Source organism: Alosa sapidissima, chromosome 20 (genome assembly GCF_018492685.1).
Source record: "Alosa sapidissima isolate fAloSap1 chromosome 20, fAloSap1.pri, whole genome shotgun sequence".
NCBI classification, from domain to species: domain Eukaryota; kingdom Metazoa; phylum Chordata; class Actinopteri; order Clupeiformes; family Clupeidae; genus Alosa; species Alosa sapidissima.
The window spans coordinates 18,507,261-18,524,729 of record NC_055976.1 but is presented as its reverse complement, the minus strand read 5'-3'; the positions used below and the strand labels follow the sequence as shown (position 1 = coordinate 18,524,729).

The window sequence follows — 17,469 nt, the reverse complement described above, 5'->3', positions numbered from 1 at the left end:
TTATTTTTGTCGCCACCGCTTAATAAAATCCATTGTTTGTTTATCAAATGCTTGTCAGTCGGATATTTCGGCGCTGGTGTGCGTGGGCAAGTGACATACAGTGTCGGCAATCATACACGGAGCGCTTAACTATGTTGGAAAGAAGTAGAAATGGTTTGGGGATACATAGTTAAGCACTCCGCACTATGTTGAAAAGAAGTAGAAACGGTTTTGGAATACAGAGTGCGGAGCGCTTAACTATGCTGAAAAAAAGTAGAAATGGTTTTGGGATACATAGTGCGGAGCGCTTAACTACCGGTATGTTGAAAAAAAGTAGAAACGTTTTTGATACACTTTACACAGTGGTGACAGGAGATGGCTCATTCCATTTCAATTGTAGAGGTGTGTGTTTATAGTCTTGATGGGGTTTTTTTTTTTGCTCGTTGCGGTTGTTTTGCTCTGTGTCAGTATGCTCAAACAAAGGAGTGAATGTGTGACTAAAGCATTTAGCGAACTCCTGTCCTTGATTACTCCACTTCAGCCCTCACAGTTGTGATGCTCAGTGTGCTGCTCCCTCTTGATCATCAGTCAGTCTTTGGAGGGAAACGAGGAACGGAGGTCTGTTGAAGGAGGAGGAGAAGGGGCGGGGGTTGAGTTGAGCTGCAGTCTGAGCCAACCACACACACACACACACACTCTCATAAACACATACAGCATTGAAACTGACTAGAAACAGACGTTTAATGATGCAGTCCGTGAGAAGTTGATGATGGTTTGGGTGAAAGGCTGTTGATGCCTGAACTCTGCAGCCAATCTAATTACACCGCGCTCTTTCGGCCCTCTGAATCACCGGGAAGAATTGGCTGGGAACAGTTTTATGGCTCAGCCTGAACCGCTGTGTTAGCTTCACATTGACAGAGCCAGGGCTGTGTACAAACACCAGAGTTTGTTTTTGTTTTGTTATAATGTTTGTATGTTTTTTTGTTGTTTACTTTTTTTGTTTGTTTGTTTGTTTGTCTATGTCTGCCCCCACACAGAACTGACAGCTAGAGGACCCCATGAGGGTTTGTGATTAGCTGACTTTGAATTAGCATAGTAAACTGTATGCTTTGGATTAGCAATTCAAACTTATCAACGTCATAAAAGCTCCAAAAGACACACACACACGCGCGCGCGCTCACGCGTGTTGTGCAGGTGTGGTGTTTTTCTGTGAGGCCGGTCGCATGCTCAGGGCTTTAGCTGTAAGCTGCTCGGAGACGCAGGGCACAAGGGGCGGAGCACACACCCTCACTGGAGATTTGTGGTTCACTTCTGAGAAGTGCGTGTGTGTGTGTGTGTGACGTCACCTGGTCACGTTTGGCCATTTGAGTAACACACATCTTTGCTCTGAGATTTTTGTCTGTATCGGTGTGTGTGTGTGTGTTTTTTTTTTTTTTTTTGTTAATGAGAAATACCTGTCATTTTTATATATTTGTGTGTGTTTTTTTATATATATTTTTTTTCTGTGTGTAGAGATGTGCAGACAGACACAAAGAGATGAAGGGTGAGAAAAAAAAAAAGAGAGGTAGTGAGGGAAAGAGAGAGAGAGAGAGTGAGGGAGAGAGAGTTCGATGGGCGGAGAGGCGCGAGGAAGCTGTGTGAGATTTTTCTTTTTCTGTTTGGTGTGTTAAGCCCAGCTGTGAGTCTCTGTGACGCACGCAGGGTCGCGCATGTGCGTATGCGTACCTGTGTGTGTGTGTGTGTGTGTGTGTGTGAGAGAGAGAGGGAGAGGGAGAGGAAGAGGCGAATGAATGAATGAGGGGAGGGAGGGAGGGAGGAAGAGGACTGCGGTACAGAGACCCGCCCCACGGATGAATGGTGGTTATGAATGGAGCAGTCTGCTCCTCCCCCCACCCCACCCCACCCCACCCGGTCCTGTCCCACCTCTGAGAGGCTGCAGTGCAGGAGGGAGGGAGAGAGGGAGGGATGGAGAGAGAGAGAGGGAGGGAGGGATGGAGAGAGAGAGAGGGAGGGATGGATGGAGAGAGGCAGATGGGAGAACAGAGGCTCACACGTCGGGACAGGCGCTGACAGACCAGCCCAGACGAACGCATGCCTCTCTCTCTCTCTCTCTCTCTCTCTCTCTCTCTCTCTCTCTCTCTCTCTCTCTCTCTCTCTCTCTCTCTCTCTCTCTCTCTCTCTCTCTCTCTCTCTCTCTCTCTCTCTCTCTCTCTCAATTCTGTCTCTTTCTCTCCATCTTTATTTTTTTTCTCTTCCTCTCCACCGGATTCTCTCTTCATATATTCATTCCCTTTCTTCCCCCCCACTGTGTACTTGGCTCTTTTCACTTGTAAGCCTTCTTCTCTCTCTTTCTCTCTGTCTTGCTCTTTTTATTCCCTCCTTCTCTCTCTCTGCTGTCGACCTTTCTCTCCATCTCCAGCTGGTTGCTAGTCTCCCTGTCTGATGCCTGATGCTCGACTCAGTCTCGCCCCAATTCACTTGTCAATCATACTCATCTTCCTCTCTCTCTCTCTCTCTCTCTCTCTCTCTCTCTCTCTCTCTCTCTCTCTCTCTCCATCTATATCCTATCAAGCTTTTTTTTATCCTTATCCTTTCCCTTGTCTGTTGGCCTCCTTACCTTTCTGTTCCCCCATCAACATGCACACACACGCACAGGCACACACTCCCCCTCCCCTCTCTCAAATTCATTCATAAAATCCGTGTTCTGTGTGTGTGTGTTGGAGGAGGGGTGCAGCAGTTATGAAAACACTCCCCGATCATCATCAGCAAGAACACTGGTGCAATGAAAAACGAGATGCAGAGAGAAAGAGATTGATGAGAGAGAGAGAGAGAGAGAGAATGATGGAGGGACAGGGATAGATGGAGAGGTGGGGGTGAGAGCGTGGGTAGCAGCAACAGTCTGGTCATGTGGCCCAAATCCGGCTCACTCTCCTCCACAAATAGAGAGAGAGAGTGATGGAGAGAGAGAGGTGAAAAGTGAGTGATGGAGAGATAGAGAGAGGGAGGGTGCGGATGAGTGCAGCCTGGATGCTGGGGGTGGCGGTGGCGCTAGCAGCATCAGCAGCAGTCGGGTGGCCCTAATCCAAGCCGCTCTGGTCCAGAAATAGCGTCTCATGCATGGATTAATGCCCCTGCAGCCCAAAATATTCCCCCTCCCCTCCCCTCCCACGGCCCAGCCCAGCACTGCCATTCATCACTGTCTCCATCAGGCCCCACACACACACACACACACACACACACTCGGGCGCACTTGCACTACACCACACGGTCTTACAGTCTGTGGGATATGCCTACGTGTGACTGGGTAAATTACCTCTGTGTGTGTGTGTGTGTGTGTGTGTGTGTGTGTGTTGTTCAGGCAGCTGGTTGTTCAGCCTTATCCTGGCTGTCTTGTTAAATCATGATTTATATGGTTTTGTCTTAATGCCTCTCTCTCGCTGTCTCTCTCTTCCTCTTCCTCTCACACGCACACATACAACTCTCTCTCTCTCTCTCTCTCTCTCTCTCTCTCTCTCTCTCTCCCTCTCTCTCTCTCTCTGTCCCTGTAAATGTGAATGAAATTGTGGGCTACTCGGTCCTTGACCCAGCGGATGTGTCCAGTAGACCAGAAATGTTTCTTTTTTTTTTGTTGTCTTTTTTTGAATTACTTGCTGCTGTGTCTGAATCTGCTGTGTGCTGGCAATAAAGACAGGAGTTCTCTCTCTATCTCTCTCTATCTCAGTCTCTCTCTCTCTATCTCAGTCTCTCTCTGTCTATCTATCTATCTATCTATCTCTTTTACTCTGCCCCCCCTTCTTCTCTCTTTCTTTCTGTTTCTCTTTCTCTCCTCTCTTCCCTCTTCACGTCCCCACCCCACCCCCGGCATGTGTGACTCAGACTCCCACTGCTGAGCCAGTCTGTCCGTCCCCCCGTCTGTCCGTTTGCTCCCCTGTCCCTTCATTACCTTGCAACAGCACCCCTGCTACTCCGGGCTTGGATTGAAACGTCAAAGCCCTCGTCACGTCTGTCACATCCTATTCCCCCGCCCTCTGCCCGTCTCTCTCACACACACACACACACACACACACACACACACCTCTGATCCGACCCTCATCAGCTGGATTAATTAAATCACATTTGTGGGGCTGTTGCGGCTCCCTGTCCTATCAGACACCTGGCTCGCTGGCTCTCTGGCTCGCTGGCTGGCTCACGCTCTGCCCTCTCCCCCAGGCACATGGCTCATCTCTGGGGAGCAGGAGTGGCTGTGGGTCCCTCTAGCTTCCAGTGCACCACCTCCTCCCCTCTACTATCTCCTCTCCTCTTCTCTCTCTTGTCTTTTCCTTCTCTCCTTTTTTCCCTGGTCTCTCTTCTTCTCTTCTCTCTTCTGTCTTCTTTCTCTCCCTTGCTTTTACCTCCTTTTCTCCTCATGCTTCCCTCTCTCCTCTCCTCCTCCTTTCCTCTCCTATCTCCCTCTCACTTCTCTCTCTCCTCTCCTCCTCCTCCTCCTTTCCTCCCATCTCTGTTCTCTGTCTTGCTTCCCTCTCTCCTCTCCTCCTTCTCTCTCCTATCTCCCTCTCACTTCTCTCTCTCCTCTCCTCCCCTCTTCTTTTGTCTTCTCCTGTCTCTCTTCTCTTCCTTCCATTCTTCTCTCTTTCTCGCTTTCTCTGCCCCCATCTCCTCTGTTCTGTCACGTCACAGCCCACGTCACACACACACACACAGCTGTAACGGGCGTTCTTCACGAGGCCTGGACACTTCCTGTCTCCCCATGCGACTGATTCCGTGGTGAATAATTTAACCGCGGTCTAGCACGGCGGCCGCGCCACTGCCACTGGGGGGTTCGTGCCAGTCGGTCGGTCACTGCCAGTTGCCTGCCGCCCGTGCCGGCGGAGGTTGGGTTACATTATCCATCCCGCGCTTCCTTCCTGCCGGCTAATTAGCGGTCGAGACAGAAGTGCTTCGGCCAAATTACCCGACGGGGCCTGGACCTGTCCAGGCCTGCAGACTGTAGCTCAGGCTGGGACAGCTGGGTTAACCTTGAGCAGCTGGACACTCTCTCTCTTGCACACACACACACACACACACACACACACACACACACACACACACACACACACACACACACACACACAGTCTCTCACACACATGCACACATACACACACAAACACACTCACTACTCACACTCACATATAGACAGAATCAGGATCCCTCACATGCACACACACACACACACACTCACACACTGCGGCTTTCAGACTTTCTCAAGCTTACTTTCAAACACACACACACAGAGAGAGAGAGGGAGAGAGACTGTCCTACACAGGCAGGCATATGCAGGCTCTCACACACACACACACACACACACACACACACACACACACACACACAAACACTCAAACTCAAACACACACAGACTCCCACCTCCCTGATCCACGGGGTTTCCCCCTGCCCAGACTCACTGCAGTAGTGGCGATAGCGATGGCAGTAGTAGCTGCCAGAAGCGTGCGGCGTGGTCATCCATCCTAACGGCGGCGGTTTAATGCGTGTGCGAGGTGGCCCGACAGTGTTTGGGGACCACAGGGGCAGGACCCTCTGAGCCTCCCTCATTGTGATTTGGCAGGAGCCAGTGCGGCTCACGCACACACACACACACACACAACACACACACACACACGCACACACACACACGCACGCACGCCTGTCCCCCAGGGGAGTAATGCACGGCTCCACTTAGCCACCCAAGACAAAGGGACTCAGATGGATGAGTGCAGAAGACACACGCCATCTGTGTGTGTGTGTGTGTGTGTGTGTGTGTGTCTGTTTGGTGGATGTTTGTGCGTGTGTTTCTGACACCTGGCCACTCGAGATAGGCCTGTGCTGTGCTTTTGGTAGGCCTTTGTTGTTGACTCAGACAGTGTTTCTTGTCCAGGACTTCCTCTGCAGTTTGAGTTTGAGTGGCTTAGTTCTTTTCAGACACAATACATTTTTGAGTGCCTGTGGTGTGTTACTGGTACAGTTACTTTATAAAACTAAGATCTACAAACACAACATTAAACACGCAGTCATTCAGCTGAGCTGAGTGCCGAGCCTGTAGGTTGTGGTGATGGATCTGTATAAATCAGATCTTACAGTCCTCATGTGAACTATGCAACAGAGTTGGACTGTTCACTCTAGTCGCGCCCCTTACATCTCTTCTGATCAGAGGTCAAAGGTCGTGTTAACCATCTTGACTGGCTGGCTGACTGTGTCACAAAAGCCTTGAGGTTCTAAAGTTGTGCAACTTCGATTTCAGACAGCAAACCTTTTGCTACTGCATGTCTTATTAAAAAATATAATTAAACGATGGCCAATAGTAGATTATGACAGAATTTCTACGACCCCGGCCGCCAAAATGACGGATGGCGACGGTCTAATGCAACCGCTGCTTCCGATTGAAACAAGCCGTTGAATCCATTTTACAGAAATTAGATGGCACATTTCGCTTGAGGAGGTCTTTCATAAATTACATGTCCCCAATTACATTTCCCCCTACAATTTGCCATATAAAATTGATCCTGCCTGTTACACTTAGGCCTTGATGTGTATGTTTAAGGCTTCAAAGAGTCGAGATGTGTTTGCAATGACCCCTGTGAAAGCCCCTTATTGACTGACCAACTCTCTTTTATGGTTTGTTTGACATTTATTTCAGTCCACAAATGTTTTTCATTTATTTTATTTTGCCTTACTCTGTCATCTCCTTAATTGTACTTGCCTTTGATAATCTATGCTCTTTTATGTTGGAAATTGGTGTTCTGACTGTTTTAGCAGTGCAAGTAAAGCATAAACGCATTGCCTCACAACATGAATTGTAGGCTGATAGTGAAATCCTGAGAAACAAACTAGTAGGCTTCATCTTGTCAAGTAAACAAAAACAGAGAAGTAAACAAACCTTTCTGTTTGTTTGTTTTTTGTTTTGTTTTGTTCAGCCCCGTCTTCTGCCCCTGCTATTGCACCCCCTGAAAAACCTGCCCCTCCTTCAGTTCAGGAGCCCCCCGCGAAGAAGCCGATTCGACGGAAGCTGGCCGTATCGCCCCCGGAGACGGCCCGGCAGCCGGTCGCCACCATGGCGACGCTGTGTCCCCCCGACGTGCAGGAGGTCTGTCGCCAGGAGGGGATGTTCCCGCTGCAGTACACGCCAGAGGTGGGTCAACGGCATGCCCAGGGCGACGCCCCCAACACCTCCAGCGCCGCCAACGCCACCGTGACCTACGACCCCGACACCACGTTCGACATTGGCGTCAGTGAGGACGCAAAGCCGGCCGACAGCACGGTGATCCTCTCTGAGGTATCACCCACTCAAACACAGGCCCTGAAGCCAAACAATTTTAACGAGCCCCTGAAAAGGTAAGGGAGGAGTTGAGGGGTTTTGGGGATATTGTTTCATTAGAAGCTACTTATCTTTGCTAAATCGGCTAATGCTTATGTTTTTAATGCCGTTGAACATGTGCCATACCGCTAACACCATTATTGCTTGTATATTCTAGTGTTCCGTCTTATGTGTGTCACTTGCTAACATTGCTATGGTTTGTTAGATTATTGCTAATGCTAGCATTGCTAGTATTACCTGTATAAGGTTGTGTTTCTATGTCGCTGATATTGCTAATGTTTTGTCCTCAGACTTGAGATTCCCTCTCTGCTGGATATCCGCCGCATGAAACCGTCCTACATGGCCATGACCTCAGCAGCACAGGGCAAACGCAAACTCTACGGGTCAGTTGGCTACCTCTGTGTTCCAGTGTTAGCATATTTCCTGTTAGTATTGCATTTCCATTCTGATGATTGGGGTGTTGTGTTGTAAAATGTCATAAAATGACAGTGGTTAGGAAAGGAAAGTAGCTTTGTTTGTTATTTCTCTCTAAAAAAAATGTTCTCTTAGAATCACTTAGAATCTCTGTACTTACTTTTGTGTGTGTGTGTGTGTTGCAGCAGCAAAGAGATGGGTGTAGACGGCACTCACGGTATGGCGGCTCCCAAACGCATCAAGCATGACTCCAGCATGTAAACCCCAAACCTCTGCGTGTGCGGCGGGGGGGAGGTGAGTGTCTGTTTTGTCTATCGGTGTGTGTTACCGCCGTCTGTCTGTCTATCTGTGTCTAGGTGTGTGTTAGGGTTTGGAACCGAAATATTAGAATCGATAAGGAAATATAATGAAAACCGATATTAGAAAAAATCTATTCAAACATTATTCAGAAATGTTTGAAATATTTTTTATTTGGTTCCGACTATCAATTCATAAACATAATAGCCCCTTTATTGTTGCAAACAAGGACAAATAAAGATGCAAAAAATCAATACTTGTAAATAACTAGATGTACCGCATAGCGGTACAAAATATGACCGCCGCTCAGTCCTGTACATCCGTCCGCGAAAATAAATCACACTTCAATTTGTCTCCATATTTTACTCCATCCCCCACTCTTGAAACTTTTGTGTATGCTTGTTTGGCATGCCTGAGTGTGTGTGTGCGGCTGCACAGAAAGTACCCTACTGGTGCTGAAAAGGTGAATAGATTGTAGAATAGCCAAAGAAGATTGTAGAATGGTTATAAAACCTTTAAAATCTCTAAACAATCACAAGTAGGGCAGTTCATCACAGTTCATCCATTGCAACTGGATTGATGAAAGGTCACTTACACCTGTAGGCTACATTGTATTTGGGAAAAGCAAAAGGTATCAGCATAATGTTATTTATTTATTTATTTATTTATTTATTTATTATTTATTTATTTTTTATGTATTTTTAAACAAAAACATCTCTGTCAGTTCCATGCCGTTTTCAACAGCTATCAATAACAAAGGTCATTTTTGGATGGGATGGATTTTTTGTGAATGTTTCTTCTTCTTACATAAGATTTTAGTCATCTTTAGTTCATGTAATACTTTATTGTCAATGCACAAATTAAGTAACAGTAGTCTGAAACGTTATTGTTAATGCACAAATTAAGTAACAGTAGCCTAGTCTGAAACGAAATGCTGTTTTACATATAACCAGTGGTGCAAATAACTGACATGTCCAAATGGGCCTTGATGAAATGCGTCGCTAGACTGTTCATACACATTTTAACGGGCCAAAGTTGAAGAGCTTTTGTCCGTTATTGTTAGTGCAAATATAGGCTGATTCATGTTCCCTTGCATTGTTTAACTGAGGTCCATGGCTAGTCTGGCTTTCATCAGACCAAGCTCAATCTTTTAAGAAATCAAAAAATAAATAGCGGGCAGATCAGGCTGGGTTCACCCAGCCTAGTCCATAGGCACCCGATATTGTTTAATTTTCCGATTGAGATATACACGCTCTGGCTATTCTAAATGCAAAAATGCATCAGGGAGTTATGACAAAACGGTAACTAACAAACTAGATCCTAATAGAAAGCTGTTAGCTTCCCTAAGCTACAGGTAGGATTATAAGGTAGGCCTATTTACAACATAAATTGTCAATAGGCTATGCTGGCGACACAAATAAAATCTCCTTTGGAAACCAATGGCTTACGCCTTACAGTATCAAGCGGACTTAAACTGTCATATCGTGGCGCAAAGTTGTAATAACATTCACGCAGCTCCATGAGTCAAGGAAAGCGCGAATGAAGTAGCCACTTCTAAATGGGACCCACTACACAGTAGCTTAAGGTGTTTTGCTAAAGCAGCCATAATGAAATGAAGGTGTCATTGTTTGGATACTTCACACACACGTGCTTTTTAATTTCACAGACTACAACTACCAAGCTGTAATCAAAGCACATCGATTCCCCTACCCTGCACGCACTTAAAACAAAATAAACAGGCGTCTCAGTCTCACGCATGTATAGGCAAAACTGTATCAGACCGGTGTAACGTTGGTAAATCTTCCATTGCACAGAATGATTTTGTAGCACGTGCAATAAATGACAGTCGAAAGATACAAACAGTGCTGCTATACATTTGCTTGGTATAACCGCATTTATAGTTTTCTACAAATGCAATAAATCAAATGCCTCCATCACTCAACCAACGCTAACGGTAACATTACCTAGGTCCTTATTGATATTACAAGATTAACGTACCTGAAGTAAAAACCAAGCATGTCCGATAAACATCCTCAGATTTATTTCGGCTTCAAGAAGAAATGGGAATTACACTTCATGTGAACATCGTCCTATCCTTATTAGATGTTCGCTGCGGTAAATTACAGTCCTTGTATGAAGCGTCCATTGTTTTTTCCAACCCACTTTTAACTTCCAACAAAATTACGTCTCACTGCAACGATGCGCCATCTAGTGGACAAACGACTACTTCTCGCCAATACTGAAAATGCAGCCATGATGATGATGATGATGAATATTTATTTTGGCTTTCTTTTAATCCTACTGATTTTCATTTTTTACCAGGGTGGGCAAATCACAAATGAGTGATTATGAGCCAGGTTGATGTGGGCCCTTGAGACCAACATACCATAAAAGATTCACAGAGAACTGTGTCTGCCCTACCCTCCTTTCGGGGGGTCCAGTCCAGCGGGGGGGGGCTGCAGATGAAAACGAAAAATGACGGTTCCATGCTATCCATGTGGGGGTACATGCCCACCAAGTTTTGTGTACCCCGGTCTTTCAGTGTCCCGGGAATCCTTGTTGGTGTACGTCACTAAATGTACACATAAATTATTTTATTGTAAGGCCCCCCATGAACGAAAGTACACAAAACTTGGCATGCATTCAGAGGGTGTCATAATGATCCTACACTTTTAATTTCGTGCAGTTTTGACCTTGTCAGCCAGAGATATTGAGATGAAAACACCTAATTTTTTGCTTTTTAATTTTTAACTAGGTGGCGCTATACATGAAATAAGTGGTAATGGGATGGGTTGACATGCCCCCTTAAGACCAACATACAAAAAAAAGGTGGACCTCCTAGGCCCTACGGTTCTCGAGATATTCACAGAAAACTGTCTCCGGCCACCTACAGGCCAGTTGGTGTATAGTAACATAAATTAATTTATTGTGTGGCCCCCCATGAACGGAATTCCACAAAACTTGGCGTGCATAAAGAGGGTGTCATAATGATCCTACACTTCCAATTTCGTGCAGTTTTGACTATGTTAGGTCACAGACCTTCAATTACACCACCTCATTTTTACTTTTTTGTGTTTAACTAGGTGGCGCTATACATGAAATGAGTGGTTATGGAATGGGTTGACATGGCCCCTTGAGATCAACATACAAAAAAAAAATGGTCCTCCTAAACCCTACGGTTTTCGAGATATTCACAGAAAACTGTGTCTGCCCTACCCTCCTTTCGGGGGGTCCAATTCAGCGGGGGGGCTACAGATCAAAATGAAAAACGATGGTTCCATGCTATCCATGTGGGGTTACATGTCCACCAAGTTTCGTGTACCCCGGTCTTTCAGTGTCCCGGGAATCATTGACGGAAATTTGGGCATGCGAAAAAGAAAAAGAAAAAAAAAAGAAAAAAAAATCTGACTAAACCTATATGACCGCCGCTTCGCTGCGCGGCGGTCATAATTATTATAGCATAGACTACTTCTGGAATGATAGTTAAAGATATAATCATATTTTATCTTAACATTTTTTTCCCTACATTTTAGAATTGAAATGAGGAATAGTTATACGGATCAGACTCAATAATTAGAATCAGTAGTGCTAAAATGTGTACGATATGCAACTTTTGTGTGTGTGGGTGTACGCCTGCCTGTTTGTTTCTGTGTGTGTGTTTCTGTGATGGTGACAGACACACAGTGCGAGTGATGTTCTTGTCCAACTAAGAAACGAAACTTTATTCCTTTGCACTACTTTCTCTCTCTCTCTCTCTTTCTGCCGTGTTGAGTGTTAACTGAGTCACGGTGCTGTGTGATCAGGCTTTGTTTGGTTGGTGTGCGTTTTGAGTGTGTGTTCTCTCCACGGGCAGTCTTACCACGAGCTCCTCGCTCCGCCACCACGTATAGCTGGAGTATAGTTGGCTCCAGGCTGCATGTGGTGAGCTCTCTCAGTGGGAGTAGTCGAGTCACACTTCGCCAGGGAGGCTGAGAATGTGCTGCTGGCGCTAGCACAGCCCCACGGATCAGAAGGTGGCGTTAACTGCCACTCAGTGCCGTTGTCATGACGAAGGCGAGCGGGCCCTGGCGATGACGAGGCCACCCGCGAGGGTCGTGCGGCAACTGTGTCATAGGGCAACTTGAGGGAGGCTTTCACAGGTATGAGCCGGCGTGACGAGTGGAATGTCATGGTAATGGCGACTACAACAAGAACGTTGTTTTAAGTAACTTGTTTAGTCCTGCGTGAGTGAGTGTGAGTGAGCGCGTGCGTGAGTGAGTGAGTGCGTGCGTGCTAAGATGTGGCTGACAATATGAAACCTCACCCAGGCAGACTGCTATGGATCTGCACAATGGCAGTAGGAGTCTTGATCGCTGTAGTGTAAACGGTATAAACTTGATAACTGTAAACTTGATCGCTGTAGTGTAAACGGTATAAACTTGATAACTGTAAACTTGATCGCCGTAGTGTAAAGTCATTGGGGCCTAGTCCAGCAGACAAACAAGCCCTGGGGGGAGGAAGGGGGCTCAGAGCGCAGGATCTTTTCTCTAAATACATAATTGTTATTTTTATTCATGTATTCAGTTATTCCTTTATGTATTATTGATCGGCCGGTGCACCAGCCGTATGCCAAGGTTTTAATTAAACCTCAGTATATACTGACATGGGCCGAACGATCCGATGCAGGTATCAGATGCTGACGGGTGAGCTGAGGTCGGCCATTACAGATACATGAGTCAGGAAATACCGTTGGTGCCATCCGTTTGGATGTGGACGTTATATGCTTTTAATCTATGCAAACTTCATGACTAAAAGATTGAAGTTCATGAAAGGTTCATGACTGAATGTGTGGTCGAAAATGATATCTAGTATACACAATGCCGGTTGTGTCTTTCCTTGCGTGTGTGTGTGCACGTGTGTACGTCCGCTTTCTGGTTGTCTTTTTTTAAGCCGAGGCCTCTAAATTAATCATCGTCACTAATGAAGTCTGGCCTCTTTCTCCTGGCATTGCGCGGTGATGTGATTGTGGCCCGAAGCCGACTCTTTCATTTTTATTTTTTATTTAACTAGCTTGTATCGCTTCCACTCATTAAGTCTTGGGTAAGTGTCTGCCTGTCTTTCTGTCTCTCACCCCCCCCCCCCCCTCTCTCTCTCTCTCCTTTGTTCTCTGCTGTCTCTTTTCTCTTTCTCCCCTTCTCTTTATCCCTTTCTTCCCTTTTTTTTCTTCTCTCTGCCGAGCCAACATACAAGTCCTTTCTCCGTGCCGGTTCCTCTTCAGGCCCCCTCAAGTACCCCATCGTGTCCCCGAAACTCACGGTGCGCCCCACCGTCCACTCTGGCTCTGGCTGGCCCTGAGCACCAGCCTGCTCTATCAGAGATGTGGAGCCATTTACAAGCTGGGCACTCATCTGTGTGATGTCACATTAAACCTCCCCGAACAAGAGGGGGTTTGTACGAGACAGAGAGGACAGCTGAGCAGTTATCCTGTAAAGCACGAGTTCTCTCTCTCTCTCTCTCTCTCTCTCTCTCTCTCTCTCTCTCTCTCTCTCTCTCTCTCTCTCTCTCTCTCTCTCTCTCTCTCTCTCTCTCTCTCTCTCTCTCTCTCTCTCTCTCTCTCTCTCCCCCCCTTGTTGAGACATAAGGTCACGTGAGAGTAGGACACCAGTGAATGTAGGGTCGTAGAATATTTTAAAGGTCGTTAAAATGGCTCATTATCCAGGCTGCTGATTCACGCGAGGCTGCATTCCTGGAGCACGCTGAGCGGAGCTGCTCTCCTTCCCACTGGTTTCGTGTGGTCATGCTGCTGTAGTGGACGGCTCCATCTCTCCTTTCGTTTGGAGTGTGTCTGTCTCTGTCTTTGGCCCTGTCACAGTGGGCCATTGTAACTTTCCTCTCTCCTAGGGCTGACGTTTCTGCTCATAAATAAGTCATAATAATAATAATGTGTCATAATAATAATAATAAGTCATAATAATAGTCCTGGTGTTTGTTGTCCCGCCCGCCTTGCAGTGTCGTCGTCGGAGAACGAGGTGCGACGGCAGGTGGTCCGCAGCATCTCCGAGGGCAACCTCCATATGATGGGCGGCGCCAAGTCCAAGACCAAGCCCAGCCTCAGGAGCCAGCTCTTCCGCCGTGTCACCAAGCACCTCTGAGCCCCGCCGGATGCTCCCTCTCGCTCACACACACACACACACGCACGTGTTTGTGTCCCTGGGGGGTATTCCAAGTATGTGGCGTAATCACTCTGGTAACTCTTGAGTACGTAGTAAACCTCTTAAAATTAGAGCCTTTTTAAATATATTTTTTAAACCTCTTATAATTAGAGCCTTTTAACAGCCACAGGCCTCTTTGTTTGAGTTTAGCTTATTCCGTCTTTTCCCTAAACGGCGTATTAGGAATATTCCCTCAGGTCACACACGCTGCATCAGAACCACACTGCACCCCATGACCCGCACCCTCGACACTCCACTGACACCTGGTGCCCTACGAGATGGGCGGGGGAATACAAAATAAGAGTTTTGTTGTGATTTCAATTCTTTGAAGGATCCTCACTGAAAGCTAGATGTCATTAAGTCCTATGGATTTCATGATTATCCATCTGGAGCTAATGGGGGTATGAGGGATGTTTTAATAGTATGTTTTATTTTGTTTTGTTTTGTTTTTGTCATTAATGCAGATGAGGTTGATGGTCATTTAACATTGTTGATTTTAGTGTACTGTATAAAGGAACAAATTGTGGAAATAGCTTTTGCAGCTTTTACATCTATTCTAATAAATAGTTCCTGTTTCTTTTTCAAAGAAAATATGAATCTAACCTTTCTTATTGTGTGTGTCTGTCTGTCTGTATTTGTTTCTTTGTTGAGGCCTGCACATGAATGTCTCCTCTGTCCTGCCCTTGCATTGGATCGAACTCTAAATGTGAACGATTAAAATGTAAAAAAAAGCAATTCTCTTTACAGCTCTGAGCTTTCTTCTTTTTCTGCCTGTTTTGCACAATGCAATGTGATTTCCATTCACTGACTCAGTAAAAAAAAAACATAACTGAAATAAAAAGGTGCAATAAACAACTGAATCTGAAAGGGCTGCATTTTGAAGACGTCAGGCAGGGACAGGGAGCGTAGCTAAAACTTGTGCTAATGGTCATTTCCCCGTCAGCGTGTCATCCGCTGACTCCAGCTGGAAATCGCCCTCCCTGATGCTGATGCAGAGGCTTCTTCTCTGGCAGCAGAAGCGATGAGGAAGCATGGCGTATATCGCGGCCGATCGCCAGGATGGAGGAAGGTTCCGCTGTGACGGGATGGAAATGGGAGAGCACTGGTGGCCTCAGGCACTTTGTGTTAACAGTAGTGGTGCCATTGTTATGCCATTCCATGATGAGATGATGATGATGATTAGGTGATTGATGGTTGGTGATGGTAAAGATATGGTGATGTTTGCTTAGTGATGAGAGATGGCTCAGGTAGACATCGGGTCACCTGTTTACGCACCCTAAACCTAACCTTAACCATAACCTTTTCAAAATGCTCCGGCCGTCATTCACAACAAAAGCACCAATCACAGCTGCGCACAATTAGAACGCCCGCCCCATTGTCCGTCCAGTGGATCTGATCAAGCATTAACCCTAATGGAACTCGAAGGACAATGCGGTATCTAGCTATCTAATATCTATGGTCGGACTGACTGGAGATGTGTCTGTTTCCTGTCAAAACGCCTGAGCTGATGGATAAAGTTTGTCCAACCCCTGCAGGCCTCCTAAATCTGACTATCTGCGCTGACAGCTGATTTACAGTCCCAGGCCAATCCCTCTTACTGGCTGACTACATCCGTCATAGTACTAAAGACATCTTGTCACTGGACCTTCCTCCTGCTCATACTTGAAATGTCTTGTGGCTTGAGGGCTGTGACGGGTCATTTACACTCACAGAGTGATCTTCAAAAATTAAAACGCAAAGTGCAAAAAAAAAAAAAAACAATTTGGGCCTCCTATGATGCCTGTAGAACGTTCCTTTAGCGTTGTCTCTTAGCGCCTGTGGTCTCTGAAGAAGAGGGTCTCGGTGACCCTCTGTTCTTTGTTCCTCTAATGGACAGTTAATGCAGAAGGCCAGGAGTCGCAGCCTCTGGCTCACAGCCGTCCCTATGTCGGCTTTGTGTGTGTGTGTGTGTATGAGAGAGAGAGACCCTGCTGTCAGCTCCTATGAGGCCACGTCACATCACGGCAACACCCCAGCGTTTGAACTCGAATAGCGTCGATTGGCGTTATTGCGAATCCATACACTCAGACTAAACAGTAACCCGATCCTCTTCAGCCCTGATCCTAGCTCTTATCTGCTGCGGCCTCATCCCCCTCCTATCCACTCACACACACACACAGAGCCTCTCTCTGGGTCTCCACTCACTTTAGCTGCCTTCACAATAGACTGATGTTCAACATGCAACCGGATAGCCCTCCCCCCTCCACACACACACACACACAGAGCCCTGCGCTGTCTGTCTGGTCTGGTCCAGTCGGGTCTCCTGGGTCCTCTTTGAGCTGTGGTGGCTGCTCCCCGCCTGCTAGCGTCTTCCCTCAGGCCACTTAGGTTTCAGTCGCGCACAACTTCCAGTCCACACTGCAATCGCCACTCAATGTCACCTGTTTTTCTTTAAGATTTTTAACCAGGCAAGCAAGCAGGCAGTGCAGAACTCAGAGTAGGCTATATACAAATATAACTGTATAAGACGCCATCTGTCTTTTACTGTCTCTTTCTCTATCTCTCTATCTATCTCTCTGTCTCTCAGTCCCTCTTCTCCTCCCCTTTCTCTCGCACTCATTCACAAGAATCTTCACTGCCTTTTTTTTCCTTCCCTTTTCCTTCTCTTTTTTCCTCTCAAAAAAAGGCAGGTCTTCACTAAAGTTTATTAACTTCCCTTCAGCCAATGAGGCGATTGCTGCGTTTCAGACACAGGCCAATAAGACGGGCCGAGAGGTTGGAGGTGGATGTTGCTTAGCAACTGCAGGTAGAATCTGGGATCATGTTGACCTATTGTCTTATCCGTCTTCACCTTGGGTGAGATCACATGCTATGTTTTTTGCAGTAGAGAAGGGGTCCTTTAAGGGGTTAAAAAAGCAGCCTTTGTGTAAACTGCGTCAAAAGGGGGGGTTGAAGTTGTTAAAACCGGTCGTAATTAAATGCCGATCTGCCTCCTTATGTCTGTTTCCTGACTGCTGCCGAGGCTGCAACATCAACACTTGTAAATTTGTCAATAGCTCAACCCCTCCCCTCCTCCCAGTGCAGAGCAGCGGAGGCTGCCGTAGGCAGATCGATGAAAAACACCTTTCAGAGTGATTACGTTTCCCTGGGCCAGCCTCCCTGCCACTCTCTCTCTCACACACACACACACACACACACTCTGCCACAGGCCTGTCCATTTGATCACTTCCTCTCTCCCGAGCGCCAACGCTGAGAATGAGATA

The 17,469-nt window shown here is 46.6% G+C and overlaps 1 protein-coding gene across 1 annotated transcript in view; it reads left to right on the top strand.

Moving 5' to 3' along the window:
- kif18a (kinesin family member 18A) overlaps positions 1–14,962 on the top strand; it is a 39,959-nt gene extending 24,997 nt beyond the window's left edge. The window contains 5 exon segments of the mRNA XM_042074629.1: positions 6,925–7,342; positions 7,616–7,708; positions 7,925–7,994; positions 7,997–8,033; positions 14,025–14,962. Of these exon segments, the coding sequence (XP_041930563.1) occupies positions 6,925–7,342; positions 7,616–7,708; positions 7,925–7,994; positions 7,997–8,033; positions 14,025–14,167 (761 nt within the window). The 3' untranslated portion in view covers positions 14,168–14,962.
- The last annotated feature ends 2,507 nt before the right edge of the window (positions 14,963–17,469 follow it).